The sequence below is a fragment of the Armigeres subalbatus genome, chromosome 1 (genome assembly GCF_024139115.2).
Source record: "Armigeres subalbatus isolate Guangzhou_Male chromosome 1, GZ_Asu_2, whole genome shotgun sequence".
Taxonomy (NCBI): Eukaryota; Metazoa; Arthropoda; class Insecta; order Diptera; family Culicidae; genus Armigeres; species Armigeres subalbatus.
In genome coordinates this window covers 310,234,568-310,261,592 of record NC_085139.1, presented here as the reverse complement: position 1 = coordinate 310,261,592, position 27,025 = coordinate 310,234,568, and the positions used below count along the sequence as shown (strand labels likewise).

At 41.9% G+C, this 27,025-nt stretch overlaps 1 protein-coding gene across 2 annotated transcripts in view; it reads right to left on the bottom strand.

The window, feature by feature from the left end:
• Nucleotides 1–27,025, bottom strand: part of LOC134207912 (telomerase-binding protein EST1A) — a 339,763-nt gene that overhangs the window by 289,293 nt on the left and 23,445 nt on the right. For both annotated transcript variants that reach the window (XM_062683978.1, XM_062683979.1), the window contains exon 6: nucleotides 12,073–12,496. In XM_062683978.1, the coding sequence (XP_062539962.1) occupies nucleotides 12,073–12,496 (424 nt within the window). The remainder of the gene's footprint in view (nucleotides 1–12,072; nucleotides 12,497–27,025) is intronic.

The window sequence follows — 27,025 nt, the reverse complement described above, 5'->3', positions numbered from 1 at the left end:
CACAGTATGTAGATTTCATTCGTGAGTCACTGCCAAGAAGTCAACGAAGCGAATGACGACCCGAAGCGACCAGAATACTACATGCCTCATCATGCAGTACTACGAACAAAATATTCTACCACCCAACGCTGAGTTGTTTTCGACGCCAGCGCAAAAGCATCCAAATCCAACTTATTACTGAACGACGTACTACTGGTGGGTTTAGAGTGTAAAATGTCAAAAATAAACAAACAAACAAACTACTGGTGGGACCAGTCAGTGGTACAAAGCAAACTGTATGGCATAATGCTACTATTCCGGACGTATAGGTTTGTGTTCAGGGCAGACATTGCAAAAATGTACTGTCAAATTCGATTACATCCCGACGACACCCATTACCTAAGGATATTCTGGAGAGAATCCTCCCAGGAATCCTCGAGCAAACGTTTGAAGGTCCTAGAATTGAAAACCTACACCTATAGCACCGCATCTGCACCCTACCAGACTACCAAGAGTTTAGTTCAACTCGACGACGACGAAGGAAAGGAGTTTCCTGCAGCAGCCGAAATAATCAAAAAAGACTGAGACATCACCTCAGAGTCCTTGGCCTTCTATAGGACCCAAAATCCGACGAGCTCCTCCTGGCTGAAGACATGTATCCAGTACTGCAATTTCTCATTTTCAATAAGAGATGTCACGCTATATTTACATATCTGCCCCTTTCAATATCTATAAAAAAAATGCTACAAAAATCTCAAAAAATATGTCTCGTGACAGGGCATGAAAGTGTGCAATATCTGTTCTATTTTTGTGTTTATTACCACTTTCAACTTGATGAATTAAATAAATATATGATTAATTTATCGATTAGTCATTATTCTTTGCATATATCTAGTGGGAATGACGGCTTTGGCAGGTTTTGTTCTATTATTGTCAGGGGAGTTTTTTATGACTGATTATGCTCAAATTTGACTTAAACATTCTTTGCATATCAAAGAATATTGTGGCAAAATTTCATAAAATTTGGTCGACAAAACTCCCCTGACAATAATAGAACAAAAAATGCCAAAGCCGTCTTTCCCCCTATTAAAATAATTTAGAAATTTTAATTTTAAAATAAACCACAACATCCTTTGATGACTGCCTTTCATGCGAAATTGATCAAAGAACCCACGATTCGGTCATTTGGTTGCCAGAAATGTAAAAAGGCGCTTTGCTCAGTGTCTTATGACGATCACGACATATAACTCAGGGTATGCAGAAAACGCTCTCAATAGATAACGAACAAGGGGCCCTCCTTAGTCGTGCGGTAAGATGCGCGGCTACAAAGCAAACCCATGCTGAGGGTGGCTGGGTTCGATTCCCGGTGCCGGTCTAAGCAATTTTCGGATTGGAAATTGTCTCGACTTCCCTGGGCATAAAAGTATCATCGTGCTAGCCTCATGATATACGAATGCAAAAATGGTAACTTGGCTAAGAAACCTCGCAGTTAATAACTGTGGAAGTGCTTAATGAACACTAAGCTGTGAGGCGGCTCTGTCCCAGTGTGGGAATGTAATGCCAATAAGAAGAAGAAGAAGATAACGAACAATGATAAAAGAGAGGCAAAAACTGTTTCGAATCATAACAAGCCGCACGGCTATGGAGGCGGGATGGTACATATCGTATATGAATACAGAGATGATAAGTGAGAGACTTGCTCATTCTCTTTAGGATTCAATCCCTCCATATAACAATACTGCACTGCCGTTATACGCATAACTGTCCCATTTACATAGGAAATCCCAGTAAACATGGGACAAATATGCGTATGGCGGCAGTGCATATATCCCGCCATACCCAGCAACCGACCTTGGACGAAGCGAAGAATTTACTCCAAAGTAGCAAAACTCTTCGACCCGTTAAGATTATTTTCGCCAGCCATAGTTCTCGCCAAATTGCTAGTTCAGCAACTTTGGCGCAAAAGGCAAGATTAGGATAATCCTGTAGACGACATCATCAGCCAACAATGGATCGAGCTACGACAATCAATACTTTTGCTGATTTTTCCATTCCTCGCCGAGCAAGCATCGATGGTGCAGTTCAGTTCGAGCTGGATTCATTTGCGGACGCCGCAACCAAAGCATATGGAGCGTGTCTGTACTTCAGAAGCATCAACCCCGATTCCCAAAAGTGTCACCTCTTCATAATATGACGATTACAATCAAGGAATTATGCGCCGCTCTTCTACTAGCGAGATCGACAAGGTGACTTCAACCATCAACATCAGATTCCAGCAGATGGCGTTGTAATAGGATAGTCAAATCGTGTTAGTTTGGCTTCAAAAGCATCCTAGCCAACTTGAAATCTTTGTTCGCAATCGCACAGCCATCTCAACCCGGCGGACATCATTTCGAGGGGCCAACTACCAATCAATCTCATCACGAGCGAAATGTAGTGGGACGATCCCAAGTTTATCATCGAACCGATAATCGAGATAGAATCGCCAGACGAACTTTCCAACAACGAGTTGCCCGAGCTAAAATCAACAACGACAACAGCAGTAATCATCGAAAAAGCACTACCAGTATTTGCAAAATATGAGTCTTTCCGCAGAATATAACGAATCATTGCATGGGTTCTACTAACGGGTGACTAACTTGAAGAAGAAGACAACTGAACGAAACCTGAAAAAATGGTTAACCATCTGCGAACTTTGCCAATCGTCGTTATTGGTAATCGTGAGAGTAATTCAACACATCGAGCTGGGTGACGAGATCCAGAATCTTCAATCAAACGTGTCAAGCAAGAAAATAGGACCTGTCAGTCCGACTTACAGCGACAACATCTTGCGTGTACCTGATGAATCGAAGCATCAATTTATCCTGCCACACATGAACCCTATTACAGAAATGATGATACGAACGATAAACTACGAACAGCTTCATGTCGGACCTGGAGGACTATTAGCAACAATTCGACAGCAGTTCTGGTTAACAAATGCCAGATCTACGATACGCAAAGTTACCAGGTCATGCATAACATGCTTCCGAACGAAACCATCCGCCGTCTATCAACTAATGGGAGAATTTCCGAAACAACGAGTTTGTCCTTCGCTTTAGCATCACTGGCATCGATTATGCCGACCCTATCTTGGTCAAGCAGGGATCGTACCGACCAAAACAGATTAAGGCATACATTGCAGTTTTGTGTGTCCAGCGACGAAGGCCATCCATCTAGAGTTGGTATCTGCCTGACTACCAACGCGTTCATCGCAGCGCTTCGACGATTCATCGGCCAATATGGATCACCGTCTGAAATCCATTCTGACAACGGAACCAATTTCCAAGGCGCAAAGAAAGAGCCACATCAACTTTGCGAGCTATTCCGTTATCATACTGACACCGACCGTATCATCCAGTACAGCCAGATAAAGGAAATCGAATAGCACTTCATCCCATCTGAAGCTCCAGAGTTCGGCGGCTTATCGGAAGCTGCCATAAAATCAACGAAAATTCGTCTGAAACGAATAGTAGGCAGCTTGGTGCTTACTGAGTACTGTATTGCGCAAGATCCAAGTACTGTTGGATTCTCGCTCACAGTACGACCCGACAGACCCCGAGGTGATCACGCCAGCTCACTTCTTGACTGGTCGTCCCATGAATGGGATACCAGAACCATCGAAACACGACGCAAATATCAACCGAATATCTCGCTGGCAGTATTCTTAGCTCACTTCTGGCGAGTTTGGTCCAGAAAGTACCTGACAAGCCTTTAACCACGCAAGAAGAACTACGATCGACAACGTGAAACCAGGAATGGTGGTACTTCTGAACGACACGAATAGACTATCGCTGCTCTGGAAACTTTCCCCAGGCCATCTGCGAGTTGTGGGGCTTGCCTAGGATGTGGTGGGGTTTGACAGTGGGCCTTGTTAAACTCTTATAAAAAGCTGCATGTATCGGCAAGTAGGCCCCACCAAAGCGACCGTGTGCCGCTCAAAGCGCACAAGCCCAAGTCCTGGTGTTAGGTGGGACGCTAAACAGCCCTGACACGACGGCCCTCCGACGAGACAGGACGTTTGCGCAGGCCCAATAAGCCGCCTGTAAAACCAATAATTACGAACAATATTAGAGATAATGCGACTCGATATAATCGGCAAAGACCTAGGCGACGAATAAAGGATCACGATTGGAAGCTTGGAACATGGAATTGCAAGTCGCTAGGTTTCGCAGTTTGCGACAGGATGATCTACGATAAATTACATCCCCGCAACTTCGACGTCGTGGCGCTGCAGGAGATTTGCTGGACAGGACAGAAAGTGTGGAAAAGCGGGTATCGAGCGGCTACCTTCTACCAAAGCTGTGGCACCACCAACGAGCTGGGAACCGGCTTCATAGTGCAGGGTAAGATGCGCCAACGCGTGATTGGGTGGCAGCCAATCAACGCAAGGATGTGCAAGCTGAGGATTAAAGGCCGTTTCTTCAACTATAGCATCATCAACGTGCACTGCCCACACGAAGGGAGACCCGACGAAGAGAAAGAAGCGTTCTACGCACAGCTGGAGCAGACATACGATGGATGCCCACTGCGGGACGTCAAAATCGTCATCGGCGACATGAACGCACAGGTAGGAAGGGAGGAAATGTATAGACCGGTCATCGGACCGGATAGTCTGCACACCGTATCGAATGACAACGGCCAACGATGCATAAACTTCGCAGCCTCCCGCGGAATGGTAGTCCGAAGCACCTTCTTTCCCCGCAAAAATATCCACAAGGCCACATGGAGATCACCTAACCAAGAAACGGAAAACCAAATCGACCACGTTCTAATCGACGGTAAATTCTTCTCCGACATCACGAACGTCCGCACTTACCGCAGTGCGAATATTGGATCCGACCGCTACCTCGTTGCAGTATGCCTGCGCTCAAAACTCTCGACGGTGTACAACACGCGCCGAAGTCGGACGCCGCGGCTTAATATTGGGCGGCTACAAGACGGTAGACTAGCCCAAGACTACGCGCAGCAGCTGGAAGTGGCACTCCCAACAGAAGAGCAGCTACGCGCAGCGTCTCTTGAAGATAGCTGGAGAAATATTCGATCTGCCATTGGAAACACCGCAACCGCTGCACTAGGCACGGTGCCCCCGGATCAGAGAAACGACTGGTATGACGGCGAATGTGAGCAGTTAGTAGAAGAGAAGAATGCAGCATGGGCGAGATTGCTGCAACACCGCACGAGGGCAAACGAGGCACGATATAAACAGGCGCGGAACAGACAAAACTCGATTTTCCGGAGGAAAAAGCGTCAGCAGGAAGATCGAGACCGTGGAGAGACGGAGCAACTGTACCGCGCTAATAATACACGAAAGTTCTATGAGAAGTTGAGCCGTTCACGTAAAGGCCACGTGCCACAGCCTGATATGTGTAAGGACATAAACGGGAACCTTCTTACGAACGAGCGTGAGGTGATCCAAAGGTGGCGGCAGCACTACGAAGAGCACCTGAATGGCGATGTGGCAGACGAAGATGGCGGTATGGTGATGGACCTGGGGGAACGCGCGCAGGACATAATTCTACCGGCTCCGGATCTCCAGGAAATCCAGGAGGAGATTGGCCGGCTGAAGAACAACAAAGCCCCTGGGGTTGACCAACTACCAAGAGAGCTATTTAAACACGGTGATGAGGCACTGGCTAGAGCGCTGCACTGGGTCATTACCAAGATTTGGGAGGAGGAAGTTTTGCCGCAGGAGTGGATGGAAGGTGTCGTGTGTCCCATCTACAAAAAGGGCGATAAGCTGGATTGTAGCATCTACCGCACAATCACATTGCTGAACGCCGCCTACAAGGTACTCTCCCAAATTTTATGCCGTCGACTAGCACCAATTGCACGAGAGTTCGTGGGGCAGTACCAGGCGGGTTTTATGGGCGAACGCTCCACCACGGACCAGGTGTTCGCCATTCGCCAAGTACTGCAGAAATTCCGCGAATACAACGTGCCCACACATCATCTATTCATCGACTTCAAAGCCGCATATGATACAATCGATCGGGACCAGCTATGGCAGCTAATGCACGAACACGGTTTTCCGGATAAAATGACACGGTTGATCAAAGCGACGATGGATCGGGTGATGTGCGTAGTTCGAGTTTCAGGGGCATTCTCGAGTCCCTTCGAAACCCGCAGAGGGTTACGGCAAGGTGATGGTCTTTCGTGTTTGCTATTCAACATCGCTTTGGAAGGGGTAATACGAAGAGCAGGGATTAACACGAGTGGTACAATTTTCAATAAGTCCGTCCAGCTATTTGGTTTCGCCGACGACATAGATATTATGGCACGTAACTTTGAGAAGATGGAGGAAGCTTACATCAGACTAAAGAGGGAAGCTAAGCGGATCGGACTAGTCATCAACACGTCGAAGACGAAGTACATGATAGGCAGAGGTTCAAGAGAAGACAATGTGAGCCACCCACCGCGAGTTTGCATCGGTGGTGACGAAATCGAGGTGGTAGAAGAATTTGTGTACTTGGGCTCACTGGTGACTGCCGAAAATGACACCAGCAGAGAAATTCGGAGACGCATAGTGGCTGGAAATCGTACGTACTTTGGACTCCGCAAGACGCTCCGATCGAATAGAGTTCGCCGCCGTACCAAACTGACAATCTACAAAACGCTAATTAGACCGGTAGTCCTCTACGGACACGAGACCTGGACGATGCTCGTGGAGGAGTTTTCGAAAGGAAAGTGCTGCGTACCATCTATGGTGGGGTGCAGATGGCGGACGGTACGTGGAGGAGGCGAATGAACCACGAATTGCATCAGCTGTTGGGAGAACCATCCATCGTTCACACCGCGAAAATCGGACGACTGCGATGGGCCGGGCACGTAGCCAGAATGTCGGACAGTAACCCGGTGAAAATGGTTCTCGACAACGATCCGACGGGCACAAGAAGGCGAGGTGCGCAGCGGGCAAGGTGGATCGATCAGGTGGAAGATGACTTGCGGACCCTCCGTAGACTGCGTGGTTGGCGACGTGTAGCCATGGACCGAGCCGAATGGAGAAGACTCTTATATACCGCACAGGCCACTTCGGCCTTAGTCTGATTAAATAAAATAATAATGCATTGATTGGGATCATTGTTACAGAATGTTGTAAGCATTTCCAGAACTCGAAACGCAAGAAATTACGCCAAAAAATAATCTTGAAAGATTCCTTCAAACCCGATTTCTGGAAACCAGCATGGCCAAACTGCAATCCGTAACAACATCCGCGGAAACCATACTTTCACTTTATTTATAAAAGATTGAAATTGATTCAAAAATGAATAAATATGAAAATAATAACTGAATGACTCATTAGAAATGTTTGCACATGTTCATGCAGGTCAAAATTAATAAAAATCTGTCTGAAATTTGAAAAGTCTGGCATTTTGGGTGGTTTCTCTTTTTCTCTTTTTGCTGCCAAAAAGTCTGGCAGTGCCAGATATATCTGGCATAACAGCAACCCATGCCTGATATAGAGGGCTGTTCATTACAATGACTCCTTGTTGTTTCTTAAAAAAATGATGAAGAACTACGTCCGTCCACAGCTCATAAGCTTCATATCTACCTATTTCGTATAGCCACATAGAAACAGACGTCTCACTTAGAACAAAATGCATTCAAAGTCGTCGTCACCGAAACATTGTCGCCCAATGTGAAAATCACTGTGTGTGACCGAACGGCAACCAGATGGCGGTAGTGCGCAAACGTCAAACACAAGAAAAATCGATAGAAGCGCCATCGGAAGTCGATTAACAAACAAAAAAATAATTCAAATTCACTTTTGTGCACAACAACTCAAAGCATTCTGGAAATCATGGAGAGGGCCAGAATGTTGTCTGTTACTGCATAACCTCCTACATATCTCAGAATCACCATACATTTTTGCGGGGGTTGAAATGTTCGACTCTATCGTAAATATCGTCTGTAGATCGTAATCGAGAATAAACTGCACGTAAATGAACGTGGGGTCAACTAGGAGAAACGCAGTTAGCAGAGATTTTCCTCAGTTTGTAGTTCTGAATTTTATCAAAGTAGGTATTATGTCCACCGAGGATAACCAATCAGCAGTTTTCACTGTCCGCTACAATATGAATTGCTTTGTTTATACCGTGGAGCATCGAAATCCGTACACTTAAAGCTCAAGGAAAGTTGGGCTTTCTGATTGGTTCACCACCGGCCGTGTGTCGTCTGTCTCTTTCCGTCATTCGGAAAATTGTGATTGTGTTAGTGGAACACAGGCTATATCACTCACACACACTCATTCAAAATATACGGATTTATGTAGTGGTGTGTTGCCAACCTTAATTCCCCCTTAAGCACCTAAGTTTGTGAAAAAGAGTCTGGAAAATTTAAAACGAATGCAAATGAAACGTTTATTGTTGATACAGGAGTTCAAAGGCCTCTATTTTCAAATTGTTGTGCAATTTCACATCAGAAATTACAAAAAAAAATATGATAAAATAATGAATTTTAGCAATACCTCTTGAACCGAAATCCGTCCGCCGTGGACGAATTTCGAATCAAAGGATTAAAATCCGTACAGCTATTATTTTAACTATAAATATATAAATTGTAGCAGACTACTTTAATAAACTCCGACTGTAAATAGTTAAATACGAACCTTGAGAAGCGATGTCTTTGATTTGTATTCGGCTTATCTTACTTTATTTATTAATCGCAATTTGCAATTAAACCGCACACAATTTTGATGCAATTAGGGAGTGGAAACTTACTTCAATCGCTTCGCTAGAGTAAGACTCATGACAAATTGCCATTCTGCAGCATTAGATGACAAGCAACAGGTATCAGCATCGCGTTTTGTACATAACACATGATAAAACATTCATTTTTACTACTAGATTATGTATTTTTAAATTATGTAGCCAGGTTGCCTATTATGGCCACCCCCGGGTCCATAATACGCAACATCGAGTTTGTTTACATACGAATTATGGTTCCCCCATTTGATTTACATGTTCCATTTCCACATGTTCCTGTTGCCTATTATGGACCCCCCTTATGTGCTAGTAATGGACCCTCTAGCGCGTTTACATTAATAAATTAGTTAATATAAATAAATTTCAGTCTCCCAGTGCAAAGCAATTGTATGGAACTACTACCCTGATAAGTGAAGCAACTTTAACTTATGGAAGTTTGCAGGAAATTGTAGATTCAAGCGTAAGCTCTCGGTTTTTGTTCAGGGGGTCCATTATACGCACGGGGTCCATTACTAGCACTCTCTCCCTAAATTTCCAAATTAGAAAACAAATCTTAAGAAAAATGCTTTACGTTTGTTTGTTTTCAAGAACTTATGTGAGTGCCAGTATTCTTTAATAAATCAAAGCCAACATTGATAAAAACATGTAAATTTTTTCTTGCTCTCTCTTGCTCTTGAATAGGAATGGGCGATACCGATACGATATATCGGGAATCGATATTTTCGGTCCGATTAATCGATATTTTGTATCGATTTTTTTATGTTCGATATTTGACCGTATCGATTTTTTGTTGCTGATATCGGATTTCGTTTTTTTCAGAGTGAAAATATAGCACATTAGGCACAATCTGTTAAAAACAGCGAATCTTCGATGTGTGATTCGATGATCTGACATGTAAAATCTAAGTTTCCAATTTTTTTTTGCTCGTGCTTTCAATTTTTTGGGCGTATCGATATATCGGAATATCGAAAATAAAAACATCGATTCGACAGTATCGATATTTTCCCGAAAAACGCCTATTCCTACTCTTAAATGTCATATCAACTCAAGCTGCCATTAGAGCCATTATCGGGCGCAAAATACTGGATATGATTTTGTTGGTAGGTACACATTTATTCAAAGTTATGGTTCATGAGCTGAGCGAGTTGATGCGTGGGCTAATTAACAAGAAAAGTGTTAAGAAAACTATTCTGAGCTTCTAGTGTGAAAGTCTTTACTTGTCATAAGACGAGTTCGATTGTCACTTTGACAGATACGTCTTCTTCTTCATTGGCATTACATCCACCACCATTATCTAGACCGGCACCGGGAATCGAACCCAGTCACCCTCAGTATGGTCTTGCTTTGTAGCCGCGCATCTTACCGCACGACCAAGGAGGGCCCACTCCACTACTTCATTTTCACTTTGACAGATACGTATTTCGACCTCAACAGTAAGGCCTTCCTCAGTATCTCGTACTTGTCGAGACGAGCACGAGACATTGAAGACGGCCTTACTATTGAGGTCGAAATATGAATCTGTCAAAGTGACAACGAAGTAGTGGAGTTAAATGGGATAGTACAAACTCGTTGTATGACAAGGGAAAAGTGTATTCGACGATTTAAGTTCACAACACATCCCATTGAAGCAGTCAGCTTTTTTAGAAAGTCAAACTTTGACTAAATTATCGACTACATCCGTGCATTTAATACGAATTGAATCCTTTGGATTTAAATTGAGCACAGCTACAAAGTAACGGCTATGACTGTACTCCAACCAGAAGTTGGGAACCCTCTCATGCACTGGCGGACGCCGCTGATAGCACGAAGAAACAAAAACAATCACCTGCGGGGTGTGCAATTAATCACCCGTGCCAATTAGAAGAAAGGAATCGTGACTACTAGCTGGCGTCGCTGTTGTCGTCCAGTTCCTAATTGAATATCGCGTCCGTCACCCCATCATCCCGGTTATGTTCACGTGTGTGTGTTTGTGTGTGTACTCCCATCCGATCTGAACCTCCCTATCAATGATGATGAATTGTTCCCTCCGGTCATCGGTTGGCTTGTCGTCGTCGTCGTCCGTTGTGTGCTCAGAACGATGATGATAGCGCGCAGTGCATTCTGATCCCACGACGTTACGCGGTTCTTATGCACGGGACTTCAACCGGTGGTGGTAACACAAAGAAGGCCCTAGCCTGGAGCGCAAAGATGCGCTCTCTGGCTGAATGAACTATTATAGTCGCGCATCTTGGTGACAGTGTGAAAAATGTTGTTTGTCCGTTCGTCCGCCCGTCGCTATTCCTCCCGTTCATCACGACATTACCTAAACTGGTCGAAGGGAAGGCTAAAATTAGAAATTCCTCATGTCCATGTGTCAACGTGCCAGTGCAACTGGACTCTGGCTGATCGACGGTGATGCATCTGACGGGTGGTTGATCTTCCGTTCGCACACATTAATCGATGACAGGGTCGAGTAGAATCCGGTCTCCGTTGGACTGGAGATGATCGATAGTGGCAGGTAGTCCCAAGTACCGGAGTGAGATGATGATGAATCACCAACAACAACGTCGCCGCCGCCGTCGTCATCGTTAGTTGTCGTGTTGCGCCGCGCGGGTCAAGCCACGAGATGCATCACCTGACGTGAAACGATGCTGCTACACACCTTATCTCTAATAATAATGAATGTGCGAAGTTAAAGCGGGTTAAACGGGGTGGCAGTCACGCGGCACCGGGAGATAGTTTGTTTAACAACCTGCTTCCACTGAATCATTGCGGTTTTTTTATTAATGAGTTCAGACTCAACGCAGTCCTATTTGTTTGCTCGTGGCCGGCGGGGATGGTCCTGAGAAATTGATGCCACTTCAAGTGGGCAATATTTTACGCCATTGATTTGCCATTATGGTGGAAAATGTTGCGTTTGCGATCAATAGCCATTGTCTGTGCGGTTGGAAGGAATCCCACTTACATTGATGAGTCTATCGAAGATTACTTCAAGGTTATATGGTGGGTAACCAGTTCCATTAATCATCTCATATTGAATCTAAAAAATGGGCCGACAGAAATACAAATGCAAAACAATCTGCGATTTTGAGTAGAAACCATTAATTCTGAGCAAAATTAAGAAATTCCTAATGCTTTAGTAAAATGCGTCCAAGCACATTGGAACAAGCGAGCTTCTTCACACCAAATTCATTGCTTCGTTTATAATAGAAATCGGAAAAATAGGATTCCAAGGATTACAATTCATTCATATTTGGTAAAGGGCGGAATCTTACGGGAGGGGAGCCGTCAAACGAATTACGTTTGGAAACATCTCCTCCAAATCACTCAACATAAAAAAGTTTACAAAAAATACTCAAATTCCACTTACCTTTCAGCTTGGTGATCTCAATCGCGAACATATTCAGCGACATCAGCTGCAGCAGCCGGTGCGAGGTGACCGCAATCGGCGAGTGCTGGATCAGCGCCCGGAACTCCCGCAGCATCTGGATCGCACACGGCGTGAACGACTCCATGCCGGTCTTCGTGATCAGCTTGCCCAACACGTGCAGGAAGCTCACGATGAACCGCTTGTTCAACTCGATCGAATCGAGCTGGCGCAGTTCCTCTTCCTCTTCCTCGCTGGTGTCACCGGTCCGGCCGGCCATCGGGTCCAATGGCGCCGTCCGGTGCACCCGGGAGCCACCCTCCGGATGGATCCACGTTTCGCGCCGCAGGTGGCCATCGAAGCGGTGCTCTTTCTCTTTGAGCCGGGCCCGGTTCTTCTCCTCGCGCTTCCGCTGGCTGCTCTCGTACTGCGCCCAGCGTAATGAATGCGGCAATTTGTGCCAAGGGAAGAGAAACAAGTGTACAAACGATCAGTATCAGTAGCGATCAGTCAATCAAGAAAATGGGAAACAGGCATCCGTATTTGGACAGGACAGGTGTCATCATCTTGTCTAAATTTGTCTCTGCCGGAGTCAATTCAATTCAGAAAGGAAATGGAATAAAAGTACAACGCTTGGACATTTGTGGACGATGATGATGGGAAACTCACCAAAAGCTTATGCTAGTGATTTACGACACGGCAGCGGCATGTAGTGGGAATTACAAAGCAGATAAATATGCGAAGAAACACTCCGGTTAGTAAAAGGTTATGGCTGCGCATTCACACTCGTAGCTTCTCTATGGTTAGTTTAGATAGTTTGTAAGTCGCTATAGTAAATTGAATAATGTCTCTCTAATATGGGGGGGCACGAGATGAAAAGTGGTGGCATTTAGTTGTAGACAGATGATGTGGTTAGGATCGCCGCAAGTCACGCGGTAGGTCAAATACGGAAGGCTAGTCAGCGGTCAAAGATGCGCATCGTTTAGTTTGAATTCGAGGGCACGTGGTGACTTATTACACTCCATCAAAGTAAGACAGCAGGACAACATATGCAATGACAAGAATTTATCGTGACCGCGCCTAATAACGCGCATATTTTTACTAAATTTGGCGAAACATCGCATTATACTCCTCACAAATGCAGGAAAGTGTACCAAAAGAATAAATTTTATCTTACACATTTTTATCATCACGATTAAGGACATCACTGTAATTCAGTGAAATACTCTAATGGCATTTTGTTCATCTATTATATTCCGAGGACAAATTGTTCCGTCTTTGAAATCGGCCACTTTTTGATCGTCTTTTATCCCAGCAGACGACAACCCGACGAACGATTAGTAAGCTTTTTTTATCTTAAATAACTAAGTAGAATAATCCTTGAAGATAAAGTCGGTGCACAGAAAATAGTTCTTTCAAGTACCACATCTACTAGAGTGGATGTCTACCACGGAGGAGGGTGTCCAAATTACGATGTAAAGATGTTCATCGCTTAAATCTAGAAAAGAGAGTTTCTTTCGTTCTGTCATTTGTGCTTATTCTATTTTTCGTATGCGGTGAAAACGATGGTCTCACGTAAAAATAATCGATGGCAAAATGAGTTATTCATGAGCTATTTGATCGAACAATGTCTGTTATTATTTTTTTTACTATATCAAACAAACCAATGTTATATTCGTATATAATTGGTAAAAAATGATACTCTTTTGCTCTTTTCTTCTACTCGGGAATGCACCACTGGTTCATGAGTCAGAAAACTACATTTCAGAGTCTTGGTATCTTTAGAAGAGTTGAAGGATATTTCTTGGGCTTCCTTTGATAATAAAATTTCAATCATCTATCCACCTTGAAAGGTGTCAGGCTATATGGCCGAATGCCGTTTGACCAAATGGTAAAAGTTATAAGAAATTAGCCTCAGATTACGAGTAGTGAAGATTGAGAAATGAGAGTGAGTACAATCAAACCTCAATGAGTCGATGTCGACAAGTAATAAGTGAGAAGTAAGAAGTGAAAAGTGGCAACAAAAAAGTGAACTGAGAACTGAGAACAGAGAACTTCTTCCTTCGTCCTTCTTCCTTCTTCTTTTTTCTTTCTTCCTCCTCTTTCTTCCTTCTTCCTATTTCTTTCTTCCTTCTTCTTTCTTCCTTCTCCTTAGTTTTTTTCCTCTTTCCTTCTTCCATCGCCTTTCTCCCTTCTTCCTTTTTCTTCTTCCCTCCTTAGTATTTCCTTCTTCCTTCTTCTTTATTCCTTCTTGCTTCTCCATTCTTCCTTCTTCGTTCTTCCTTTTTTCCTTCTTATTTTTTTCATTCCTTTTTCCTCCTTTTTTCCTTCCTCTTTCTTTCTTCATCCTTTTTCCTTTTTCTTCTTTGCTGTTTCTTATTCCTTATTGCTTTTCCCTTTATCATTATTAGTTAGGGCACGTTGTGTATGAATGACAAATCAAAATTGAATGATGAGCATAACTTTTTAGAGAATGATTTTAGTTCATGGTATGGTTTATCCTAAATGTTCATTATGAAAAACAAACTAGACTAGAAGACTACTTTGGACTATCACAACACCTGTCAAAATTATTGAGGAATCAATAGAAAAAAAAACCTGATTTATCCACCTAGCGGTGTTTGTGCCTTTCTCGTATATATACTAAAAATACTTGTGTAAGATTTTCTTAGCGTGTTTTTTTTAATAGAAATCGTATTTTGGCCATAACTTTTTAACCCATGGTCCAGCGGTTCTCAACCTTTTTCTAGAGAGGTACCCCTTCGAACTTTTGCATTAATTGAGGTACCCCCTCTCGAAAGCAGGCTTCCAATCCTCTTGAAAACGTAATTCCGAGCCCTTTGAAAGGGAAGCTCCTTTCAGCTTTTGAATCCCTTTAAAGTAGGCTTCCGCGCCTCTTTATTAGAGGCTTCTGAGCCTCTTGTAGAGAGGCTTCCGAGCCTCTTGAAGGCGGTTTTCAAGCCACTTAAAAGGAAGCTTCCTTTGCATCTTGAAAGGACGCTTCTGAGCCTCTTGATAGTATGCTTCCAAGCCTCTTGAAAGAAGAAAGCCACTTGAAAGGAGGCTTCCGAACCACTTGAAAATAGACTTCCGCGCCTCTTAAAAGCAGGCTTACGAGCCTCTTGAAAGGAGGCAACCTAACCACTTAGGAGGCTTCTGAACCTCTTGAAAAGAGGCTTCCGAGCCAGTCAGGTTCCGAGCCTCGGAAAAGGTTTGAGAGTCTCTTGAAAGAAGGCTTCCAAGCCTCTTGAAAGGAGGCTTTTAAATTTCTAGGAAAAAAGACTTTTAAACTTCTTGAAAAGAGGCTTTCCGAGCTTCTTAAAAGGGGGTTCCGAGTCTCTTGAAAGGAGGCTTTCAAGCCTCCTGAAAGCAGGCTTCCGAGCCTCTTGAAAGGGGGCTTCCGAGCCTCTTGGAAGGAAGATTCCGAGCCACTTGAAAGTAGGCTTCCGAGCCTCTTGTCAGGAGGCTTCCGAGCCTCTTGACAGGAGGCTTCCGAGCCTCTTGACAGGAGGCTTCCGAGCCTCTTGACAGGAGGCTTCCGAGCCTCTTGACAGGAGGCTTCCGAGCCTCTTGACAGGAGGCTTCCGAGCCTCTTGACAGGAGGCTTCCGAGCCTCTTGACAGGAGGCTTCCGAGCCTCTTGACAGGAGGCGTCCGAGCCTCTTGACAGGAGGCTTCCGAGCCTCTTGACAGGAGGCTTCCGACCCTCTTGACAGGAGGCTTCCGACCCTCTTGACAGGAGGCTTCCGACCCTCTTGACAGGAGGCTTCCGACCCTCTTGACAGGAGGCTTCCGACCCTCTTGACAGGAGGCTTCCGACCCTCTTGACAGGAGGCTTCCGACCCTCTTGACAGGAGGCTTCCGAGCCTCTTGACAGGAGGCTTCCGAGCCTCTTGACAGGAGGCTTCCGAGCCTCTTGACAGGAGGCTTCCGAGCCTCTTGACAGGAGGCTTCCGAGCCTCTTGACAGGAGGCTTCCGAGCCTCTTGACAGGAGGCTTCCGAGCCTCTTGAAAGGAGGCTCCGAGCCTCTTGAAAGAAGGCTATAGAGTCTCTTGAATAGAGGCTGAAGTGCCCAGGAGGTTTCCGAGCCTCTTGAAAGGAGGCCTTCGACCTGCTTGGAAGAAGATCATAACTTGCAACGAAGCAACCAAACTTTAGTGAAAACTAAAATCATTTTGTTCATTCGACGTTTGGTTCGTTTGATCTATTGTTCCGCAGTCCTTCATACATTGTTCTGGTTGTGGAAGGCAGGATTCAATTGGCAAAAATAGTCCACCATGAAAAGCGGCAAGCCAGACAGCCACCATCTGACAGATTCGGTTTTCAGCTATGAACAATGCTATGTGTTGTTCCGCCTTGTTCTACTATTAGTTTCGTTCAATTTAATGGTTCTTTATGTAGGTATGTTGTTCATGATCAAAATAGTAATATTGACTGCATTCGGAATGACGTGCTCCTTCTGTGCTCTGCCTACACAATAATGCCATCGATGAATACTCTTACTCCGTTCAAAGTATTTATAATACGCTCGCTAGAGTGTTCCAATTACAGACTGATCACCTTTCTATACTCGGCGTACAAAATATTGTCATTTGTAAATTTGACTATAACTACCTTTTTTGGCGATATAAGTCCAACCAAATGTCGCTTTTATCGACTATATTCATACCATTTCGGTTGATTTGTATATAGGGATTATATCGGAGCCAAAAATCATGGTGACACCTGTTCCAGAAATGGCCAACAACATATTTCTTTGAAGAGACCCTTTGGGAACCGACTTCCAAATGGCCAGTTCAATATTTCCTCCCTCCATACTAGAAATACGCGTATAAAACTTAGGCATTTGGCCACCCTGGGGCCCGTTCCAAGGCCTCCGGACGCATCAAAATCAGTCATTTTTTGAAATGTTACAAACTATGGCAAAATGGGTATCAAACTTCAGGATTAGGATATCCCGATATGATTCTTGAGACATTGGCCACCTTGGGGCCAGTTCCGAGGCCCTTAGGAGAGCTTCCGAAAGTATCAAAATCGGCCATTTTCGAAATGTTACAAACTTCGGCCTTATGGGTATAAAAAATATATATATATAGCATTTTACCAGATAACTATGTAGAATAATGACATCCATCTAGAGGTCAGTTCAGAGGCTCTAATAGACGATTAGGAAGCATCTAAATCGGCCATTTTCAAAATATCACACTAAGGTCAGTTTGATACCCAATAGTGTGGCCAATATCCTCAGAAACATATTTGGATGTCACAATTTCACTTGTCTTGCAAAACGCTGAAGCTTGATACTCATACTGCTGCAGTTATTATTTTAAAAAAGCCCGATTTTGACGTCTCACCACCGCCTTCTCAAGGACCACTGAACTGCCTGCATGTTAGCCAATATCCCCAGAAACATATCCGAATGACGTTGTCTTGCAAAATGCTGAAGTTTGATTATATTGCCATAGTTTGTGAACTTTTGAAAATGGCCAATTTTGATGCCACCGGAAGCTTCCAAACAAACAAAAAGGCTTATTACAATCTAGCTTATTTAGCTTGAAATGTTTGTTGGGTAACCCAGGGGCCACTGAACTAACCTCAGGATGGTCAATATCCCCATTGTTCGCCGTACGTCAGCTATTGCAGAAATGCTGCGAATACAACGTGCCCATACATCATCTATTTATAGACTCCAAAGCACGCATATGATACAATCGATCGGAGCAGCTATGGCAGCTAATGCACGAAAACGGATTTCCGGATAAACTGATACGGTTGATCAAGGCGACGATGGATCGGGTTCGGCGTAGGCGTAGTTCGAGTTTCAGGGGCAATCTCGAGTCCCTTCGAAACGCGCAGAGGGTTACGGCAAGGTGATGGTCTTTCGTGTCTGCTATTCAACATCGCTATGGAAGGGGTAATACGAAGGGCAGGGATTGACACGAGTGGTACGATTTTCGCGAAATCCGTTCAGTTATTTAGTTTCGCCGACGACACTGATATCATGGCACGTAACTTTGAGAGGATGGAGGAAGCCTACATCAAACTGGAAAGCGAAGCTAAACGGATTGGACTAGTCATCAACACGTCGAAGTACATGATAGGAAGAGGCTCAACAGAGGACAACGTGAGCCACCCACCACGAGTTTATATTGGTGGTGGCGAAATCGAGGTGGTTGAAGAATTCGTGTACTTGGGCTCACTGGTTACCTCCGATAACGATACCAGCAGAGAAATTCGGAGACGCATCATGGTAGGAATTCGTACGTACTTTTGACTCCGCAAAACGCTCCGATCGAATAGAGTTCGCCGCCGTACCAAACTGACTATCTGCAAAACGCTCATTAGACCGGTAGTCCTCTACGGACACGAGACCTGGACCAACGCGCACTGGGAATGTTTGAAAGGAAAGTGATGCGTACCATCTATGCTGGGGTGCAGATGGCGGACGGTACGTGGAGAAGGCGAATGAACCACGAGTTGCATCAGCTGTTGGAAGAATCATCCATCGTTCAAACCGCGATAATCGGAAGACTGCGGTGGGCCGGGCACGTAGCCATAATGTCGGACAGTAATCCGGTGAAAATGGTTTTCGACAACGATCCGACGGGAAGAAGAAGGCAAGGTGCACAGCGGGTAAGGTGGATCGATCAGGTGGAGGACGACTTGCGGACCCTCCACATACTGCGTGGTTGGCGAAGTGCAGCCATGGACCGAGCTGAATGGAGAAGTCTTTTATGTGCAGCACAGGCCACTCCGGCCTTAGTCTGATGATAAAAAAAAAAGATCTGGTCCGTTGACGAGCGGCCGTCAACGAAGCCGGCTTGATAACTTCCCACGAACTCGTTCACTAATGGTGACAGACGACGGAAGATGATCTGGGATATCACTTTGTAGGCGGCATTAAGGATGGTGATCGCTCGAAAGTTCTCATACTCCAGTTTGTCGCCTTTCTTGTAGATGGGGCATATAACCCCTTCCTTCTACTCCTCCGGTAGCTGTTCGGTTTCCCAGATCCTGCCTATCAGTTTATGCAGGCAAGTGGCCAGCTTTTCCGGGGCCATCTTGATGAGCTCAGCTCCGATACCATCCTTACCAGCTGCTTTATTGGTCTTTAGCTGTTGAATGGCATCCTTAACTTCCCTCAAGGTGGGGGCTGGTTGGCTTCCATCGTCCGCTGAACTGACGTAGTCATCTCCTCCGCTGCCTTGACTTTCACTGCCTGTACTCTCAGCGCCATTCAGATGTTCCTCGTAGTTCTGCTTCCACCTTTCGATCACCACACGTTCTTCCGTCAGGATGCTCCCATCCTTATCTCGGCAAAGCCCTGCATTATTCGGCCCGAATATTCGGCTGGCCAAATATAAGGTGCATCTCTAATCTTATACGCTTTCGGCTTTAGCTTTATACGATTTGCTTTTGAAAAGTGTACGTATGCTTTTACACCAAACACGTGAAGCTTTGATATATCCGGTTTGTATCCATTCACAATTTCGTACGGTGTCACCGTCTTGGCTCTTGTTGATAAAACATTTTGAAGATAATTTGCTGTGCTTATCGTTAAGGAATGAAACTATAAAGTAAGACAAACGTGGCGCATCACGCCACATTTATGCAGTGTAAGCACCTTTTATTAATAAATAGCATTCGCACACGAGGTACCGACCTCTTTCTTTCGTCGACGTGTGCTCGTCCAAGTTGGTTAGTTAGTAATTTTTTAAAAAGAACAATCCGTATTAGAATAAGTTAAGTTATAGATTTTCCCTAGTACTGGTAATCCATTTTCGGATCTAATAACGCGCCATCTCCACCAGATATCTATTTTCACGTTCCGCTACACCGTTCTGTTCTGGTGTATATATACCGTAGTAAATTGTTGAATCATGCCGAATTTCTTACATAAATCATCAACACGTTCGTTACAATATTCGCCTCCTTGATCGGATCTTAACACTTTCGGGGTACTTCCATACTGCGTCTTCATCGCTCGGGCATAATGATCAATGCAATCAACTGTATCTGATTTGTTGCACAGGAAATAAATCCACGAATAACGACTATGATCGTCGATGAATGTCAGAAAATACCTACAACCACCAGGAGTCTTCGTTTTCATCGGTCCACACAGGTCGCTGTGAACCAGAAACATGATTGTTCTAGATTTCTGCTTTGCCTTTTTTGGAAACGGTTTTCTTGTCATCTTCCCTTCTATGCAGCATTCACAAATTGCTTTTATACCACATGGATGAATCTTGATACCGTCCACTACCTTATGTCGTTCTGCTTCCAAAAATACCTCAGAATCACGATGTCCGTAACGTCTGTGGCACTCATGAATACAGTTTGGATTATGACTTCTGGTTATCGCTACAACTGAGCTGCATTCTAATTTCAGCTCATATAACCCATTTTTTAGTATAGCTTCAGCCACTATATGTCCTTCACTTGACACTATACTTGTTGAAACTTACACTTACACCGCGGTCCAACGTTCAAGAACAAATTCCGATTCGCACAAATATGCCAAGATGCACTAGTCGATTATCCACTCCCGAACAGAATTTGTTACCGTAAAACGGGGTGACTTGCAACACTTTTCAAGTTTCTCTCAATAATTCTGAATTAAAAGGATTTTTTCATTCTACTAGTACATGATACTTTTAATGTGTCCTAATATTAGTGATTAGACATATAATCAGACATATAACAATAATAAAAAAATGAAAAAAATATCAAAATGATGGGTGTTGCAAGCCACCCCTACTGCGGAGTGACTTGCAACACTTCATCGAATTCAATCATAACATGTTTTAGAACAACTTAATCATAGTGATTTTTCATCCTGGGTCATTCTTCACCACTGTCAATGCAGGGGCCTTACTTGAGGGATCCCCCCCCCCTCATTCCGATTTTTTTAACGATTTTTACGGATCGATTGATATTTTTAAGTCTCCGTTTTGAAAGTATTTTACAGTCGCTCTCAAAATTGAGCGTACAGCATGGATTAGATGAATATATTCGAAAATTTCAAAGGAAATTTAATTGTTGGCTCGGTTGTTTTTAATGCATTTCAATATTCATCCCTTCCTTCAATGTATGCGTACATAAAATGGTTGAAATTTTTTCTCTAAAGTTAATTTATTTGAAAATAATCTCAAAATACGCCTATTAGATGTGACAAAATTGAGCGTAAAGCTAATGTTTTTCTATAAAATTTCTTATTATAAACACGATTAATGTATTTTAATATTGTGTTTTCATGATTATATTTATTATAATAAACATGCGCTACTTAAACATTCAATGTTTGAAATTAAACCATGTTTTGGTCAAAATGGCGAACAAGTAAGATGTATAAACAATGCTATTTAACAATTCAATGCTGCTGGACAAAATAGATGCTTTAAGATATGGATTTCACCGGCATCATGTCTTATATATGATAGATAATCGAAATCGAGCCGGTAAATGATGAAAACAGATGAAAACATACAAAGAAAACGACAAATGTTGGGAACGGCATATTTCAAATTAAGTATAACTTTATTTAAAACTCGATGTATAGGTAGCTTATAAGCTCAGGACATTCATTAATAATAATATTAATAAAAGAGGAGCACACGGATACATTATAAGATGTTATTTTATATTTGAAGACTCAGTCACCGTAGGAACAAATTTGGTTGAATCATTTAAATTAACCAAGATATCATTAAATAAGCTGCCGAACTCTTAAAAAAGTTTATTTTTACTCGCCACATGGAAATCATCCAATTGTATGCCTTATGATAACAGACCGTGGTGTTCAATCCAAATTTAATTATGAAATTACGATTTTAAGCTATCCTTTCAATATTCAATCAGAAGTACTCTAGGTCGGATACGAGCCAGCCTCGGGCTGAAAGTCTCCTTAATAAAGACACAAAAAAAAAGAAGTGCTCTACGGGATTGAAAATCTGTTTTATATTCGGTACCTTAACATGCACCTTGAACTTTTAAAATTTGACTGTGAATGATTGGATTCAATAATATTACTCTTAATGATAGACCTGAGACAATAATCGAGCTTTAAAACAAATTTAAGTTAAAGACATACTAAATTTGAATTATGTCATTCCTAACATTTGTCGTTTTCTCTGTATGTTTACATGTGTTTACAGACTGAATTTTGACAAATTAATCGTATGTCTCACTTGATTTCGATTATCTATCATATATAAGATACGATGCCGGTGGAACATACAAATTAAAGCATTTATTTTGCTCACAGGCATTGAATTGTTAAATAGCAATGTTCTTACCTCTCGCATGTTCGCCTTTTTGGCCAAAACATGGTTTAATTTCAAAACATTGAGTGTTTAAGTAGCGGATGTTTATTATTATAAATATAATCATGAAAAAACAATATTAAAATACATTTATCGTGTTTATAATGAGAAATTTAATAATAGAGAAAAATTCGCTGCACGCTCAATTTTGTCACATCTAATAGGCGTATTTTGAGATTATTTTCAAATAAATGAACTTTAGAGAAAAAATTTCAACAATTTTATGTACGCATACATTGAAGGAAATGATGAATATTGAAATGCATTAAAAACAACCGAGCTAACCATTTAATTTCCTTTGAAATTTTTGAATGTAGTCAACTAATCCATACTGTACGCTCAATTTTGAGAGTGACTGTATGTCGGTTTGAGAATGGTGTGCACCATCACCATTCCCTGATTAGTTGTTTTTAAAACGGTTTTCTTTTCTTTCCCCGCCATCCAAATTACCACGATTATATTAATAAGATCATTATTTTGAAAAGGCATTTCCGCAGCAAGCAGTAAAACATCTAAGTGTTGAATCTTATTGGGGATTCAACACTGTTTGACCACCTCAAGTCTTTTTTTAAGTCCTTAAGTTTTACTATTTTCTGTATAAGGGTAATGAAAATTGTTGTTAGGGACAAATCGTACCGCCAAGCGGCTTCCCGGATAAACAATTTGTTTTTTAACTTCTACCACTGCTTCATCAAAGTTTTCTTTGAAAAATTAGCATACATGTGACTTCCTGTAGGTTTCTTGTGGTTTCGCGGCGTGGTAAAGGAATTCTGTAACATAAAATCAATGCTAGTTTGAAAAAAAAATGTTTAAAAACTGAATCAGCAGTTTTAGAAATATAAAACTATCGTGTATCAGCTGTTGCGGGGGACAAATTTAAAAAAAGTTGATATTTCAAAAACAAACAATTTTATTATTTTATAGTTGTTGCGAAATTACATACCTAATTAGGTATTGTAACTGGAGAGGGGATCGATTTTGGTGAAATTATTTTCAGTTTGCTACACGAACTTACCATTTACGGCGTTCGACTTTCAATTAACAAAGCAGTTTTACAAAATAATACAAAAAAACAACAGTGAGCTATATTTTCACCTAAATACCAACTAGGCACAACAAATACAAGGTAAACTAGGGATGCGTGACGACATAGGTCAATGTTTGGGTATATTTTTATTGTAAAAAAAACAAAAACTTGTGGAAAACCCAAGTGTTGCAAGTCACTCCGCTGTTGCAAGTCACCCCGTTTGACGGTATTGAAAAACCCAAAGGACCAGAATCGTTAAGAACTCGTTTTCCTAAAATCCTAACCAACAATGCTGAAAGAACTTTCTGATAATAGATGCAGAGGCAGATAGAAATGACTATTAAGGTGGTTATACAACTAAGCCACAAATCGACCATCTTGGAAACGACGTGCTTTTTCTAGTGATTTTTCAAGAGCACGAATTGATAGAACCACAACGCCCATGGGGATGAAACACCCGCAGATCGTTTGCTAACTTATGCTAAACAATCGACTTTAATTTCAGCATTGTTCGAAAATTATTACGCTAGATTTGAACTTTTTATAATAGGAGTAGAAAACCGTGTGGTGAATTTAAAACTCAGCACGTGGCTTGATCGTATAATCACCTTAAGTCTGCGGAATGTTTAACAAATTGGTACGATGTACTTTCCACGAAGTGATTAATGGAGCTATCATCACTCCATAGGTCTTATGAAAGTAGCGGGAAATATATGAGCTGCGTGATTCTGCTTTTCATGAACATACAAGAACCGTCTGTTGACTCCGTGGGCTACTTTGGATTTTTGATTTTATAAAAAATTAAATTAAATGATAAAAAAAATCTAAATTTGAAACTGAAAGCTGCCGTCCAACTATACACAAAAAATCCACTCTCAAGCCTCAGATTTTATATTTAGAGCAATGCACCTTCGGTTAAAAATATAGGACCACTTCATTAAACATTTGAAGTTATTTAATCTTCTAAACAAATGACATGCATATGACTTTTTATGACTTTCATTTTAGCAAATGAAGAAACGTGGAATTTTGGATCGCAAAATGGCAGAAACGTTTGCCACCGAACAAATAATTATTCATGCAATGATAGTAATTGAGCTATCAAAGCTATACTTCAAAGGAGTACAGGAAATAACTAAAGAGCAGAACAGGATGCAGTAGAAGATCAGAAAGATGAAGAGCCTTCTTATCGCTCACTCGAGCGGACAGAGTTGATATATAATAACCAGCATGATAACAGTTCCGGAGTTCTTTTCAATGCGTTCAATCCTGACAATAACACCATTGGAGAGCAAAATAGATAAAGTGTCGTTCCCCATTGTTCCCCAAATTGAACCACTGTCACAAATAAAAAAAAAGACTTCTAAACACAACAAGATCATATTGTCAGGACAACAGATGGTCTATCAAATATCGTGTGAATATCAACCAACAGTCATACGATAACTAAAATATTATTGGGATATAATGTGTTTAGATTCCAAACCATTGCTTACATAAGCATTTTTAATGTTCATTTCATTTTAGAAAATTCTAAATTCCGTAAAGTGTAAATATAAATCCGCAGTTTCCGCGACAACATTTCAAGGAACCGCGATTTTTGCGACTGGAAGAGCAAATTCGCAACAAATTCACGAAATACGCGAAAATCTCAAAATCCGCGACTGTTGTAACAACCCGGGAACTGGTCATTTTGAGGCCGGTTTCCAAAGGGTAACTTCAAAGAAATCTGTTGTTGGCCATTTCTGGAACAGGTGTCACCATGATTTTTGGTTCTGATATAATCCCAATATACCTACAAATCTACATTTCCCCATGTATTCCGAATTGAGGGATCCGTGGGATCCAGTGATCCAGTGATAAAACCAGGTCAAATACGACATAAAATGACGAAATGGCAGCAATTTGAATTTATTTCCTTCACTCACTCAGGCCGACACGTATTAATCCTCTAACGCCCAGACCGCCTTTAGACGAGGTATTTTGATTTTTTTGTAGGTACCTACTTTTCAATTGTAAAAGTTTTTATTATTTTGGTCAATAATTTAAACTTTAATGTAGGCATCCATTTTACACAATTTTGAGAAACAACAAAAAACTGTTTTTGTACAAATTGGCACCGAATCTTCTGATTTCTTCGATACAGATAAATAATTTTTAGCAAAACTCAACACTCGCGGGCACTTCCAGTGCAAAAACTGTAAGCAGTAGGTTCTTCATAATTGCTCTTCATAGTATGTCACATAGGGTAGAATACGGCATTGGCAGGGTGCGACAGTTGTTGGCACCCTCAAAAATATTTGCATTTTCCAGCAAACATACACTATTTATGAACATAATTTTGATTCAATCACACAATTTCAAGTCTAAGCTTTCATTTGAATAAGTTGTTTGTGTAAAAGTAGCAAGATTTGATGTGTTAATCACCGAAACAAATTTGCACCTACGAAATCCTTGCCATTATTGCATTGCCAAAGAAAGCAGCGCACGAAAAGCAAACTGTTACTTACTTTTTCGGATCGCCTGTTTCTCCTCTTAATTGCGTATGACACGACAAATTAAGTACGTAAACTACTTTTTACACTTTATCACCTCTTGATTATCACCACAAAGAGCAAATTTAAGCAATATTTGCTCTATATTTCACTAAATAAAATCGGGACTGTTTGTTTTCTTTGACAGCAGCACACTTCGGAATAGAGCGAGAGAATGTGTTTGTGAGCATATCAAACGCACGCTAAGGAGATACCACGCACAATTCTATGTGAGTTGATTTTAGCAAAAATACGAACAAAATATCTGGCGATGGCATTTATTAAAAAAAAAAGTGTTAAAATACAAATGCTTCATATTTTTTACGCAGACCATGCATTATATCAAAAGTGATAGTAACACCGTAGTGTTTTAACCCTTATGTGGCTGACAGGACCGTTTTCCTTTTGCAACTTCAATACTTTCCAAGCTCATAAAAAAAACATAACCATTCCCGTTCCTACATAGCGCATTTCAACCATAAATAATTGCCTACTTTTAGGGTATTAGCTATTATTCAACTGTGAAACGTAGTGTAAGAATGGGGTGGCTCCAGCGGGTGGATAGGACAGTGCTGCCCATTATTCAACATATGAAGACTTACGAGGTGGAATATATTGTTAATATACTATACTACCAGAACCGACGAGCTTCGTTTCACCTAAAATTGATTAATTATATATTTTTTACATTATTTAAAATAAGTATTCGAAATTTGCAAATTTAGATTCTATTTTTTAGATTAATTCTCGATTAAAGTAGAAATTTGTACTTTATTTGTATGGTAGTCCCCCCTCCAGAAGAGGAGGGGTCTAATACCATCATAAGAATCTTTATCGTTCCCAAAAACCTCTACATACAAAATTAATTCTTATGTGTATAGATTTGGTTTTACGTAGTTTACGTCGAGCGGTCGTATCTTGTACACAACCACCATGATTTTTTGTGATGAAACAAACATATCATGTAAGGACCGCAAAGAGCAAGTTGTATATTTGAAACTGGTTGATAGACTTTTGCTTACGCGTGTAGACTCTAAGGCATTACAAAAGACAAAAGATGTAAATCTTGG